Raw genomic sequence first — 15,241 nt, forward strand, 5'->3', positions numbered from 1 at the left:
TTTGGAACATACTCGCCGTATAAGACCACCCTGCGATGTACGGTACCCCTACCATTGTTCCCCAACACTAGGTTATCAGCATAGTTCCCCCACACTAGGTAGGCAGCATAGTTCCCCCCACATTAGGTTGTCAGCATAGTTCCCCCCACATTAGGTTGTCAGCATAGTTCCCCCACATTAGGTTGGCAGCATAGTTCCCCCCACATTAGGTAGGCAGCATAGTTCCCCCCACATTAGATTGTCAGCATAGTTCCCCCCACATTTGGTTGTCAGCATAGTTCCCCTTCCCCCCACATTAGGTTGTCAGCATAGTTCCCCCCCCCACATTAGGTTGTCAGCATAGTTCCCCCACATTAGGTTGTCAGCATAGTTCCCCCTACATTAGTTTGTCAGCATAGTTCCCCCTACATTAGTTTGTCAGCATAGTTTCCCCACATTAGGTTGTAGTTCCCCCACATTAGGTTGGCAGTATTTCTCTATCGGCTGCATTGGGGGACACAGACCGTGGGTGTATGCTGCTGTCTCTAGGAGGTATGACACTATGGCAACAAGAGAAGTCTGCTCCTCCCAGCAGGATATACCCGCCTTCAGGCCCTGAGGTAATCAGTTTAAGCTTAGTGTCTGAAGGAGGTGGACATGGTCTGGATTTCTCCAGACCAGGTCTTATGTTTTATTATTTTCCTAGTTAGGGAATGTGTTAGTTTTTTATTCCTTTTTCTTTCATGTTTTCAGGTGGGGACTCAGGAACTGCGGCTCACTGTTTCCCCATTGCGAGTAAGGGGGCACAGACATTGCGTATATGCGCTGTTCACCCCCTCTCCAACGGTCAGCGCCTGGGGTTGTACCTCATGGGTCCGGGTCACCCTATCTCCTTGCTCGCCTCGCTCGCACATGGTAGCCCGGCATGATGCAGGTGATAAAGCTGGCTCAAGACTTCATGGGAAGACTTCATGAGGTAAGTACTTCTGACTGAGGTGAGTATATTTCCCTATCTCCTTAGGTACAGATTTGCAACAGCTGGAGACCCTCAGTTTTTGGCCCACTTTTCTCATGGGTCTAATGGGGCTGGCCTGGACAGGGGGTCCTTTATTACTGAGGGGAGCAGTGGCAGTTTGGATGGGGCGCAACACACTCTCTACACTTTATTCATATATACTGTGTGTGTGAGTGTGGAACATCTGTGTGTGTGTTTTTTACTTTGAAGCGGCTGACAGCCGCGGCGTTCTCTATGCAGGCGCTCTGAGCGCCGGTTTACTTTCTCTTCGTCAGCAGCTGCTTCCGGTGGCGTCTAGTCCACTCAGTTCCCCCCGAGCGCACATGCATTTGCATGTGCGCTCAGGGCAAGGAGCGGGCGTCATTACAGACTTCTTGTTTGCTTCGGCGGCCCGGTTTCGCTTTAGCTCCGCCCACCCAGGGCCGCCGAGGCTTCTCTGGGCGCGAACTGTACACCATTCAGCGCTGTGCGCGCGATTGGTGGCATGGGCCAATCAGCGGTGCCCCCTGCTCCTAACACGCCCCTCACTTGCTATTGGCCGGCATTTCTCCTCTTTGACCGCACGCAGACCACCACGGGTAATTTTTTTAATAGGCCCATTGTGGTCTATGGGCATCTCAAGGCATGTTAAACAGTAAGATAAGCAGACTGTATGAGCAGTGGAATGGAACACAGTCTTGAGTGAGAGAGGCCCAGAACGGCCTCCCTCTAAACAGTTAACTGGAGTGTTAGCCACTTCTTTACTCTGTCAATACTGTAACTTTAAACTGTCTGGTTCTGCTGAACCACTTGTTCTGCCTGCTCCACTGCTCTCCCAGACCCCCCTGCTACCCTACCCCGGTTGTTCTTCCCGACCCGGTGGGTTCGGCCGCCCCTGCAGCCTGGGTTCCCTCCCTCTCCCAGTCTATATTCGACTTGGCTCAGGTCTCCCGTTATGTGGTGACTGCCTTGGAGAGGCCCTCCCTACACCGGCCCTCCGGAGGGTCCCGCTCTCCCCCTATTCTGACACTCTCGCAGCATCATAGGGGTGTGTCATCTGACTCATCCCCCGAGTCTTCTGGCAGGCACAGGCGCTCCCCTCGCAGGCATCGCCCTGTTATTCCGACCTGTAGCAAGCGTTGCTCCTCTAGAGAATGCTCCCAGGGTCGCCGCTCTGGCTCTCCAGACCCAGGTACCAGGTCAGGCTCCCTCTCTTCCAGGGCCGCCTCACACGTTCCCATTCACCTGGAGAACTTGTGGAAGATGTTTCGGATTTGGCCTCCGACTCATAGGACCGCACAGATGTTCCTTATGTGGTGTACTCATTAGTTGCGGCCATAAGAGACACCTTCCAGCTAAAGGACCCAGGAACTTCGGACGTGGTCCAGAAGTTTCCTTTCATCGTGCCCGACTTCTTCCAGGGCTGCCTCACCTCGTTCCCATTCACTTGGAGAACTTGTGGATGAGGTTTCTGCTTCGGCCTCCGACTCAGAGGACCGCACGGATGTGCCTGATGTGGTGTACTCAGTGGTTGTGGCCATAAGAGACACCTTTCATCTAAAGGACCCAGGAACTTCGGACGTGGCTCCAGAAGTCTCCTTCTCTGTGCCCGACCGGCACTCAAGACTTTCAGCTCTCACGCTGAATTTTACGTGATCCCTCCGGAGGATTTATTTAATCTAGCTCTCCGATGCTCTGCAGCCGGAGATTTTTTAATGTGTTCCGCTTCCATGTGCAGCCACTGTGCTGCCTTTACCACAAGCTACCTGGTAGCCACCATCCCTTCATGTGGCTTTAAGCCTGGAATGCGGACACCACCTTCAGGAAGTGAGGTGACGGGCGGAAAAAGAGTTCTTTATTACCTCTGGTAAGATTCACAGAACCGCTTCCTGTCGTAAGTTCACCTTCCGGTTCTGCGGACCTTTGGTACCAACAAAGGGTACCAACAAGGGTCCAGCCAGGCACCTTCATGGGAAGAGGGCTCCTCTTTCCGATCCCATTCCTCCCAGAGGTCTGCTATCCGTTCCGGCCGTTTGGCGGCCCCATCAGGCCTGAAGGGTCGCCCCCACCGCTGACCTCTCTTGGGTGGTTGGTCGCCTTTTACCCTCCGGGATGCCTGGACATGCAACTTCAGGGGAACATTTTTGAGGTTTATTCCAACCTCTCTGTGGTCTCCAAGAAAGGCGTTTCTGTTTGCCCAGTCTTGGTTCTCGAGTATCTCAGCCAGCATCTTGCGTTTCCATCCCGAATGGAGTCTCTCCGTTCGGTGCTGGCGTCCATGGTTCAAGGGGAGTTTCGTTCCTCGGTGGACATCAAGGATGCCTGCCTCCACTTCTCATTGTTTCCCAGTCATCAGCGGTTCCTCCGCTCTGCAGTTCCGGATGGTTATTTTCCATTGTGGCTATCCATTTCGGTCCACTTCTCCGTGGAGTTTTAACAAAGTCCTGGGGCCTGTGATAGCCTTTTTTACGGACAACAGTTTGTTTCCGTGATTCCTTATTTGGACTACCTCCTGATTTGAGCTCCAGCCAGGACCCAGATCAACCTCCAGACCTTGTTTCACTTCGGTTGGATGGTCATTTGGGACAAGCCCAACCGCTCTCCTGGGGCTCCAGTTCGATGAGGCCTCTGCCCGCTTTCGACTCCGCCAACTCTTTTCAGGAGTCTGATGCCTTTCAGGAGTCTGATTCAGGAGTCTGACGCTCCCTGCTCCAGTTTCCATTCGCTTTTGCATGGATGTCCTGGGTCGATTGGCGGCGGCCGTGGAGGCCGTGCCATTTGCCCAGTTTCATCACCGACCTCTTCAACTGGTGATTTTCTTCCGGTGTGACAGGTCTCCATTGTCTCTCGGCCGCAAGATCGTGCTCTCTCGTCAGTCTTGTTGGTCCCTTCTATGGTGGCTTCGTTTTCCCCCTCATTTTTTTCAGGGGTGTTCCTTCCTCTCCATCCTTGCCAGTCTGTCAGACTGGGGAGGTGTTTTCAGGGACCACCCGGTCTGGGGCCTTGGCCCCCCGTGAAACTTTTTCCCCTTCAACATTTTGGGGCCTAGGACAATTCTTTGTTTGCTTTCTTCTTGGGAATTTCCCTCCTGGTCAGTCATCTTCAGTCTGGCCGTCCCTGGGATGTGACCTTCTCGGCCGGTCCTCAGTCGTCCAAGGCACTGGTCCCTACATCCAGGGGTGTTTGCTGTGATCTGCAACCCCTGGGGCGCTCCAGGCGTGGACCTCTGCTGGTCCCGCCACAACCGAAGTGTTCCTCTCTCTTGGTCGAGCCTTGCCCTACCTTGTCTATTTGGTGGTCGGGCTTTGCCCTACCTTATTTGTTTCCTCCTTTCTTCTCTTTTCGGGGTCTTGAGGAAACTCTCAGTGGGACGTTTCCGCCATTCTAGTGGTCCAGCCTGGGGGCGGCGGGCGTGGTACGTCGTCATGGTCAGGATCCTGATCGACTTAACGTTGCGCCTTCCCCATCGTCCAGACCTCTTATCTCAGGTCTCCTGTGCCACCCCTATTACCGTCCCTGCTTTTACGGCGTGGCGGTCCCAAGTCATTTGCGCCATGCTCAAGGCTCATAAGTCCTCCTCAGCAAAAATTTACCGTCTTATTTTAGTTGGTGTGAAGCTCAGGTCTTGTGTCCTGTTACCTTTTCGGTTTCCTGTCTTCTCTTGCAGTCGGGATTGGAACTGGGTCTGTCTCTCAGTTCCCTTAAGGGTGAGGTTTCGGCCCTTTCTTTTCCAGTGTCCTCTGGCTTCTAATTCTCATGTCCGGACCTTCCTTCAAGGAGTGGCGCATGCTGCCCCTCCTTATCGGTCACCGTCTCCCCCTTGGGGCTTGAATCTGGTTCTGGGGGTACTCCAAGGTGAACCTTTTGAACCCCTTGGGGAAGTGTCCCTGCGCCTCTTTTCTTGGAAAGTGGCATTTTCTTGTTGTTATCTCCTCCATTCGGAGAGTGTCTGAATTGGCAGCTCTCTCCTGCCGTTCTCCATTTCTGGTGCTTCACCAGGACAAGGTTGTCTTCCAGCTAGATCCTTCCTTTTTGCCTAAGGTTGTTTCGGCCTTTCATCTCAATGAGGACATTGTTCTTTCATCCTTTTATCCCGCTCCTTCTCATTCTAGGGAGCATTTACTCCACAAACTGGATGTGGTTTGGGCTTTTAGGTATTACCTCTCTATCTCTTCTTCGTTTCGTCAGTGCGATTCCTTTTTCGTTCTTACGGAAGGTCGTCGTAAGGGACAACCTGCTTCCAAGGCTACCACTTCTCGGTGGATCCGGTCTGCCATTTCGGAAGCCTATCGCTGTAGGGGGAAGATTCCTCCCTTCAGGGTTGTGGTTCATTCTACCCATTTCTGTTGGGGCATCCTTGGCTCTCCAGAACAAAGCCACGGCCTCGCAGATTTACAAGGCGGCTACTTGGTCGTCTTTGTACACTTTCTCGAGGTTCTACCGGGTTCATACCTTCGCATCGGCTGATGATAGTCTGGGCCGTAGACTGCTGCAGGCGGCAGTGGAACAGCCGTCTGCCTGTCTTATTATCTGCCCACCCAAGGGACGGCTTTGGTACGTCCCACGGTCTGTGTCCCCCAATGGAGCCGATAGAGAAAAGGAGATTTTTTAACACTTAACGTAAAATCTCTTTCTCGAAGTATCCATTGGGGACACAGCTCCCGCCCTTTTGGGTTTCTCTTTGGTTCTCTGTCCGAGGGTATGTTCAGTTATATATTTTCATCTGGTTCTCGGACAGTGCGTGTTTTTTCCTTGACCTGTCGGTCCTCTCCTATTGCTTTGGTACTAAAACTGATTACCTCAGGGCCTGGAGGCGGTTATATCCTGCTGGGAGGAGCCGACTTCTTTTGTTGCCATAGTGTCATACCTCCTTGAGACAGCAGCATACAACCACGGTCAGTATCCCCCAATGGATCCTTCGAGAAAGAGATTTTACGGTAAGTGTTAAAAAATCTCCTTTTTTCCCCCACAATAGGTTGGCAGTATAGTTCCCCCCCACATTAGGCTGGCAGTATACCCCCACATTAGTTTGTAGTTCCCCCACATTAGGCTGGCAGTATAATTCCCCCACATTAGGTTGTAGTTCCCCCACATTAGGTTGGCAGTATAGTTCCCCCCCCCCCCACATTAGGTTGGCAGTATAGTTCCCCCCACATTAGATTGGCAGTATAGTTCCCCCCCACATTAGACTGGCAGTATAATTTTCCCCACATTAGACTGGCAGTATAGTTCCCCCCACATTAGACTGGCAGTATAGTCCCCCCCCCCCCCCCACATTTGGTAGGCAGTGGACCCCATGTACAGTGTATGGATGGAGGCTGTATGCCTGTCTACTGCCCCACTTCAGTGCTCCGACCACAGTTCCTCCTATAGGCCATAACAGTAGGTCCCGGGACCAGAGGATCGGTCGTCGGAGCACCGAAGATGACATGCCGCTGGTAACTTACTATGCGCGCGTGTCCTCGCTGCTCCGCTCTGCCGTTTCTATGGGCGCAATCACGGACATCAGTGACGTCCCTGCGAGCACTACCTCCCGGCGGGCCCTGCGTTTTTAAAGTGAATGCAGGGCTGCAGAAAGGTAACCAGGATATCCTTGTGTCCCGAACAGATCTTTTTGGACACAAGGATGTCCCTAATGTGACGGGGGAAATTAATCTTGGCCGAAGGGTCCAGGATATGGATAATCCATACCCCGGGCGTCCCGGCCAACTGCAGCACCCTGCGTATAAGATGACCCCCGACTTTTGAGAAAATGTTACCGGGTTAAAAAGTTGTCTTATACGCCGGAAAATATGGTACTAGTATTATAATTGGCACATGGGGCCCAGTTGAAGATTTTGCATCGGGGCCCAGGAGCTACAAGTTACGCCTCTGTGGATATGTATATCTATATACCCTGTTTATGTGTGCAAAATATATATAATTATATAGATGTCTCTTTATGTATATATCTATCTATGTCTGTGTGTATATATTTCAATATAAATATCTCAACCTTGCATTTGCATTACACCTCTGTGTTCTTTCTTTTCAGGCAAGTCTTGTTCCAGCATAGACAAGCCCTTGTGGAACAACTTAAAGTCACAGAAGATGCAGCCCTCATATTACATCTGACGTCCGTCTTGTTGTTTCAGTTTACTACACATTGTATGCTTCACGCACCAGGAAGATGTGTCCCACAGATAATTTCATTCCTGCACACAAAGATCCCTGAGGTATGTTTTATATACACGAAACACTATGGGGGGAGATTTATCAAAACCTGTCAAGAGGAAAAGTTGCAATCAGATTGCTTCTTTCATGTGAAAGAAGCAATCTGATGGGTTGCTATGGGCAACTATTCATATTTTCCTCTGGACAGGATTTGATAAATCTCCCACTATGTTTTTATCAGGCAGTATCACAATAGGCCATGAGACCAAGACCAAGCTGCATATATACTGTACACAAGGTTCAGTGGCAAAGAAAAATGCACTGATCTTTTCTGCCATCATGTAACAATGCATGCATTGGTCAGCCTTCTAGATACAGCATTGGCATTTTAGTGAAGTGCTGGTATTCTTAAATTCAAACAAGTCTGCCAGAAAATTATTAGTTAACACCTTATGGATTCATTACATCTGTTTGTGAAACGTGTGGTATAGAAAGAAGAATCTCCACAGAGAAATTGATGTGAATAAACTTTGTGACAGTACAGTGACCCCCCCGACCTACGATGGCCACGACATACAATCATTTCAACATACGATGGCCTCTCAGAGGCCATCGCATGTTGAAGGCAGCATCAACATACGATGCTTTCTCTATCGGCTCCATTGGGGGACACAGACTCTGGGTTTATGCTGCTGTCTCTAGGAGGTTGACACTATGGTAACCAAAAAGTCGGCTCCTCCCAGCAGGATATACCCGCCTCCAGGCCACTGAGCAATTCAGTTTTTGCTTAGTGTCTTAAGGAGGTGGACATGGTCTGGTTTTCTCCAGACCAAGTCTCATATTTTTATTTTTTATTTTGTTAGGTTTAGGGAATGTGTTAGTTCTTTATTCCTTTTTATTTCTGTTTTCAGGTGGGGACTTAGGAATGCAATGTTCACTGTTTCCCCATTGCGAGTGGTGGCAGAAATCTTGGATTTACGGTTAAGCCCCTCTCGCCAACGGTCAGCACTTAGGGTTGTACCTCATGGGTCCGGGTCCCCCTACCTCCCTGTTCAACTCGCTATGAGCTTGGCTTGCCGCAGGTGAAAAGGCTGACTGAAGACTACAGTCTGAAGACTTCTTTAGGTAAGTTCTTCAGTGTGAGGTGAGTATCTTTCTCCCTAGGTCTTGCAACAGCTGGAGACCCTCTGTTTTTCCTGTAGAGCTGGGGCTGGCCTATTATTGGGGGAGCAGTGGCTACAGGACAGGCATGTAATAAGGGGGCACTTTATTAAGAGTGTGTGTAGTAAGGGGCCACTTTATTAAGTGTGTGTTGTAAGGGGGCACTTTGAGTGTGTGTATGTGTTTTTATAGCACACGCACCGCAGGCTTCTCAATGCGGGCGGGGGCACTTTTTACTTTCATTTTCGGCACCGGCGGCTGCCGACGGCACTTCGCCCGCTCCGTCCCCGGGCGCACAGAACTCACTGCAGGCGGCGTGGGCGCTCGGGGTTCGGAGCGGGCGCCATTACACAGTGAGTCCCGCGGTATCCTCGGCGGCCCGGCGGACGTTAGCTCCGCCCACCTGGCCGCATAAGCGCCTCGGTAGCACGAAATGGCCACCAATCAGCGCGGTGTGCGCGCTGGGGCCGTGTAGGGGCCAATCACAGAGCTACTTGCTCTGACCCGGTCTCTTCCTCCTTCTGGCTGGCGTCTCTTCCCTCAGCATGGTGCAGAGTTCTCCACACAGCAGCTGCCCTGGGACACAGACTTGGGTGAGACTGTTCAGTTTTTTGTCATGTCCGTGCCCAGAACTGTTCCTCCCTCTAAGCAGATATTGGGAATATTAGTTACCCATTATGCTTGTAAAAACTGCTCTGCAAAAATGCCAGGTTCTGCTGAACCCACTTGTTCTGCCTGCTCCACTGCTCCCCGAGACCCCCCTGCTATCTCTAACCCAGGTGCCTCCTCAGACCCGGTGGGTTCGGCCGCCCCTCCAGCCTGGGTTTCCTCCTTCTCCCAGTCTATATCCAACTTGGCACAGGTCTCTCGTTCTGTGGTGACTGCCTTGGAGGGGTCTACCCTTCACCGGCCCTCTAGAAGTTCCCGTTCCCCTTCTCCCTACGCTTCGCATAAGCGTAATAGGGGTGTCTCCTCTGACTCGTCCCACGAGTCTTCTGGTAGACACGCGCGTTCCTCTTGCAGGTCTCGCCCGACCACTTCTTCAGGCCACAGACGTCACTCCTCCAGAGGACGTTCCCGTGGTCGCCGTTCTGGCTCTCCTGAGCCACATACCAGGTCGGAGTCTCCCTCTTCCAGGGCCGCCTCCACTCGTTCGCACTCTCCTAGAGAGCTAGCGGCCGAGGGTTCCAATTCGGCATCCAATTCGGAGGACCGTTCGGACTCAGTGGACAAGGTGAACTCATTGGTTATGGCCATTAGAGACACCTTTAACCTAGCAGACCCAGGAACTTCGGACGCAGCTCCAGAAGTATCCTTTCATCGTGCCCGACCGGCACCCAAGGTTTTCAGCTCTCACGCTGAATTTGAGGTCATTCTAGAATCCGCCTGGAAGCACCCTGAGAAGAAGTTTCAGGGACTGAAGAAGGTCCAAGCGCGATATCCTTTCGCCAAGGACCTTGTCTCCAAAGTGACTTCCTCTCCGTCGCTGGATCCTCCGGTTTGCCACCTCTGTAAGGCTACTACCTTGCCGCTGGCGAATGCAGCTGCCTTCAAGGATCCTGCAGACAAAAAGGTTGAGTTGTTAGCTAAGTATGCCTTTAAAGCAGCGGGTTCTTCCCTGCTTCCTGCCTTCGCCTCCACCTGGGTGTCAAAGGCCCTCTCGGTTTGGCATTCCCAACTCCGTCAGGGCATTCTTTCAGGTTCTCCCCCGGAGGAACTGTCTGCTCTGGCCCTCCAATGTTCCAAAGCTGGAGATTTCCTGTGTTCTGCTTCCTTGCACTCAGCTCACTGCGTTGCCTTTGCCACCGGTAATCTGGTGGCCCTCCGTCGTTCCATTTGGCTTAAAACTTGGAACGCGGACGCTGCATCTAAGAAGTCTCTAAACGAGATTCCTTTTACTGGCTCCCGACTTTTCGGCAAGCGCCTGGATGAGATTATCTCTGAGGCGAAAGGGGGCAAGAGCACTTTATTATCTCAAAACAAGCCTAGCGCTTCCTTCTGTAGGAAGTCTTCTTCCTTTCAGTCCTTTTGGACATCTGGCCCTTCTAAAGGTTCCAGCCAAGCGCCTCCACGGGACAAGAAGGTCCCCATTTTCAAGGCGCATCCCTCGTGGAAGTCAGACACCAACCATCCCGACCGTTTTGCGGACAAATCGGGCAACCGCAAACCCACTTCTGCATGAAGGGACTCCCCCACCCGAGAAAAAGCAGTTGGGAACCGATTGCGGTTGCCCGCTGCTTTTTCTTGGGTGGGAGGTTGCCTCTTGCTTTTTCAAGACGTTTGGACCACGCACATTCAGGACTCCTGGGTCAGGTACGTGGTATCCAACGGATACTGGATAGAATTTGTCTCCCTTCCGAGGGATCCCCTTTGGTCTGGCCACAGCGCCACGAGTCTTTACCAAGATTCTGGCTCCTGTGGTAGCTCTGTTACGGTCAAGAGGGGTCTCAGTGATACCCTACTTGGACGACCTTCTCATCAAAGCCCCCACCAGAGCCCAGGCTTTGGAGAATTTGAGCCTCACTCTTCAGACCTTATGTCGCTTCGGGTGGATGGTCAACCGAGACAAGTCGGTTCTCTCCCCCACCCAGTCTCTGGTCTTCTTGGGGCTTCAGTTCTTCTCTGCCTCGGCTCGGATTCGCCTTCCGCCGGACAAGCGTCTGGCCCTCTTGTCAGGAGTCCGCTCCCTCCGGACACCATCCCCGGTCTCCATCCGTACTTGCATGGAAGTCCTGGGTCGGATGGTGGCAGCCATGGAGGCCGTGCCCTTTGCCCAGTTTCATTACCCTCCTCTTCAACTGGTGATTCTTGCACGATGGGACAGGTCCCCTCTCTCGATTGCAAGATTCTTCTTCCGCTCCGGACTCGGCGGTCTCTGCGCTGGTGGCTCCGCTCCCCTCTTCAGGGGCGTTCGTTCCTCCCCCTCCACTGGCAGGTGGTCACGACTGACGCCAGCCTGTCGGGCTGGGGGGGGGGGGGTGTTTTCAGGAATCAGACAGTTCAGGGCCTCTGCCCCCCCCCCTCCCCCCCAAGTAGTCCTTCTTTCCATAAACATTCTGGAACTGAGGGCGATTTATCTGTGTCTGAAGCATTGGGAGTCCCTGCTTCTGGGTCACCTGTCCGTGTCCAGTCGGACAATGCCACAGCCGTGGCATACATCAATCGGCAGGGCGGCACTCGCAGCTAAGCGGCCATGTCCGAGGTGTCAAAGATTCTCCTCTGGGCGGAACGAGTGGTTCCAGCCATTTAGGCGATTCACATTCCGGGAGTTCTCATGTCCGGACCTTCCTCCAAGGAGTGGCACATGCGGCCCCTCCTTACCGGTCCCCTTCTCCCCCCTGGGACTTGAACTTGGTTCTAGGCGCTCTCCAGGGTGCACCCTCTGAGCCTCTTAGGGAGGTTCCCCTTCGCCTCCTTTCCTGGATAGTGGCTTTTCTTATAGCTATTACCTCCATTAGGAGAGTTTCTGAACTGGCAGCTCTCTCCTGCCGTTCCCCTTTCCTGATAATTCATCAGGACAAGGTTGTTTTCCGACCAGATCGTCCTTCCGTCCTTTTGCCCCACTCCTTCTCATCCCAGGGAGCGTCTGCTTCACAATTTGGATGTGGTTCGAGCGGTTCGGACTTATCTTTCCGTCACCTCTTCCTTTCGTCAGTGCGATTCTTTTTTCGTTCTTACGGAAGGCCGTCGGAAGGGACAGCCTGCTTCTAAGGCCACCATTTCTCGGTGGATTGACGCGCTATTTCGGAAGCTTATCGCTGCAAGGGGAGGACCCCACCTTTCAGGGTTCATACTCATTCCACCCGCTCTGTGGGAGCATCCTGGGCTCTCCGGAACAAGGCCTCGGCCTCGCAGATTTGTAAAGCGGCCACTTGGTCGTCTTTACACACTTTTTCAAAATTCATTCATCAGGTTCATACCTTCGCATCGACTGATGCTAATCTGGGCCGTAAAGTGTTGCAGGCGGCGGTGGTACAGCCGACTGCCTGACCTTTTTTTCTTCTCTGCCCACCCAAGGGACGGCTTTGGTATGTCCCAGAGTCTGTGTCCCCCAATGGAGCCGATAAAGAAAAGGAGATTTTTTAGACTTACCGTAAAATCTCTTTTTCGAAGGATCCATTGGGGGACACAGCTCCTGTCCCTTTTTTCTGGGGTTCCTTTTCGTTATCTATCCGAGGGAGTGTTTAGTTATGTTTTCTTGGGGTTCTCGGACAGTTCATGTTTTTTTTCCTTTGACCTGTCGGTCTCCTCCTATTGCTCTGAGACGAAACTGAATTGCTCAGTGGCCTGGAGGCGGGTATATCCTTCTGGGAGGAGCCGACTTTTTGGTTACCATAGTGTCAACCTCCTAGAGACAGCAGCATATACCCAGAGCCTGTGTCCCCCAATGGATCCTTCAAGAAAGAGATTTTACGGTAAGTCTAAAAAATCTCCTTTTTGTATGTCGGGGCCATCGCATAAACGGCTATCCGGCAGCGCAGACTGCTTCAGCTGCCGCCGGATAGCCGTTTACGGTGCCCCGTGTGGTCCGCTGACGATCGCTTACCTGTCCTTGGGGTTTCGGCGCGTCCTCTTCGGGATCCCCTGCATGATCAGCGCTCTCCATCGTCATCATCACATCGCTGCACACGCCGTCCCGTCATCCAATAGGAGCGGCGGGCATAACGACGTAATGGCGGTGACGGAAAGCGAAGATGCCGGGGAAGCAGAGGCCTTGCCGGAGCGTCGGGGACACCCTGGGGACGCGGCGACAGCGATGGACAGCGACATCCAGGGCAGCGGTGACAAGCGGTGACGGTCCGAAGCGGCGGGGACAGGAGAGTACAACTTCCTATACCAGTGGTCTTCAACCTGTGGACCTCCAGATGTTGCAAAACTACAACTCCCAGCATGCCCGGACAGCGGTTGGCTGTCCGGGCATGCTGGGTGTTGTAGTTTTGCAACATCTGGAGGTCCGCAGGTTGTAGTCCACTGTCCTATACTTTACATTGCACGGATCCCTCAATATACGATGGTCCATTTGGAACGGATTACCATCGTATGTTGAGGGACCACTGTACTATATAATTTGTTGCCGCAAGTTAACCAAACAGAACTATTACCAGAGCATCTGAGAGCAGTGTGTGGATGGATAGATTTTTTTCTGCTGTTTAAACTAATGTAAGCTTGTTGTTTTCTTCTTTTACTTAGGAACAGCACAGCTTGTTGGCTAACTACCAAAGCCTTGTGGTAAGGCAGTTAATAGGTCAGACAAAGCAGAAGGATGATGATGATGTGGACACGACTGGAGATCTAGCAGATGAATCTGGAAAAGCTTCAGATAGCATTAGAAAAGAACTTCAAGAGCTGTCTGCCGGAATCAAAGATCTTGTTCTCCGACCCAGAAAGACCTCCGCATCAGAAGAGTAACCAGACATCCATTCATTTTTATATCCAAAAGCTTTATTTCTGCTAAGCTCCAATAAACACTTTTTGAATATAGCAAGTAAAAGATATAAAGAAGTGAACGCTATAATGGGAAAATCTAACTGTAATTGAGCAGAACATTGACAAAACTGTACCCTGTGTGGATTTATTTATGTTCCAGGAAACATAATCTGGGTATTCACACGCAGCAGACTTATTGCAGAAATTTCTGCAACTGAAAATTTGTTCTGTACATTTGAATGGATTTGTTTCTATAGCTCAAGCATGGATTTCTGCAAGCACTAGTGAGATGAATGAGACTGTTAAAATTTCTGCAACAAATCTGCTGCATTAGAAGTCACCCTTAAAGGGCTATTACAGTATTTGGCTCCTTTCACACTAGTGATTTCTCCGTTATTGAAGTTCCGTCGCATGTTCCGTCACGATTTTCGGCGAAAACTGGCCGTTACAAAACCCCTGACGGCCGAGACTAAATCGCTTTGCAGCCTATGGGATTTTGTAACTGCCCCTTTGCACCCGTATATGTCCGTAATTCATTACGGACGTTATACAGTGACGGGACATTGTGGCGGAAAAATTACTGCATGCAGTAATTTTTCCGCCACGATGTCCCGTCACTGTATAACATGTACAAAAAAGAAAGTTGCAACAGCACTCTTGGTGAAAAAATGGAGGCTCTTAGTGCCCTTTTTGATCAAAATGTGCCCCCAAAATGTGTCCCCTTTTTCCTTTTGTTTTTACTAAGTCACTGTATAACATCCGTAATGAATTACGGGCATATATGGGTGCAAATAGGCTGCAATGCGATTTAGTCTCGGCCGGCAGGGGTTTTGTAACGGACGGTTTTCGCCGAAAATCGTGACGGAACATGCGACGGAACTTCAATAACGGAGAAATCACTAGTGTGAAAGGAGCCTTAGACATCTTATCCCCTATCTTATTCTGTGCTGGGTGCTGCTCTTGAAACGTGATGGCGGGTGACATCACAAGGGGGCGTGGTCGTCACGTCTTGGTCTTGGAAGCAGCACCCGGCGCAGAATTCCGGGGGCTGCACCTAGATCACAGGGGTTCCAGCGGCGGGACCCCTGCGATTAGACATCTTATCCCCTATCTAAAGTATAGGGGATAAGATGTTTAAGGCTGGAGTTCCTCTTTAAATCTGCAAAGCACATTAACCAATTGTTTGTAACATCACAAACAAAATTCTGCATTCTACTAGAAATATCCTGGAAATCGGCCTATACAGTATTCTGACAGCAGGTGAAATACTATACAGAAGTGTCCAACTCAAACTATTACAAAACAATATCTCTAGCATATTTCTCAACTATGTGGGAACAAGCACAGCAGCATGCTGGAAGTTTTGCAAAAGCTGTTGAGGTTGTTAAACCCTTTCTACTCCATATAGTATTGGAGAACCACATGCTGGTACTGGTGGGTTTGGAAGGAGCTACCGGAAAGCAGTCTTTAGTAATCCTTCGTACCTCAGCGTACTTACTGTTGAAAATTCCTACCAACTCTACTCAA

At 51.3% G+C, this 15,241-nt stretch overlaps 1 protein-coding gene across 1 annotated transcript in view; it reads left to right on the forward strand.

The window, feature by feature from the left end:
• The window catches only part of UFL1 (UFM1 specific ligase 1), a 62,234-nt gene extending 48,456 nt beyond the window's left edge, over positions 1 to 13,778 (forward strand). The window contains exons 18-19 of the mRNA XM_056566146.1: positions 7,008 to 7,188; positions 13,478 to 13,778. Coding sequence (XP_056422121.1) covers positions 7,008 to 7,188; positions 13,478 to 13,696 — 400 coding nt within the window. The 3' untranslated portion in view covers positions 13,697 to 13,778. The remainder of the gene's footprint in view (positions 1 to 7,007; positions 7,189 to 13,477) is intronic.
• The last annotated feature ends 1,463 nt before the right edge of the window (positions 13,779 to 15,241 follow it).

Source organism: Hyla sarda, chromosome 3, assembly GCF_029499605.1.
Source record: "Hyla sarda isolate aHylSar1 chromosome 3, aHylSar1.hap1, whole genome shotgun sequence".
Lineage (NCBI taxonomy): Eukaryota > Metazoa > Chordata > Amphibia > Anura > Hylidae > Hyla > Hyla sarda.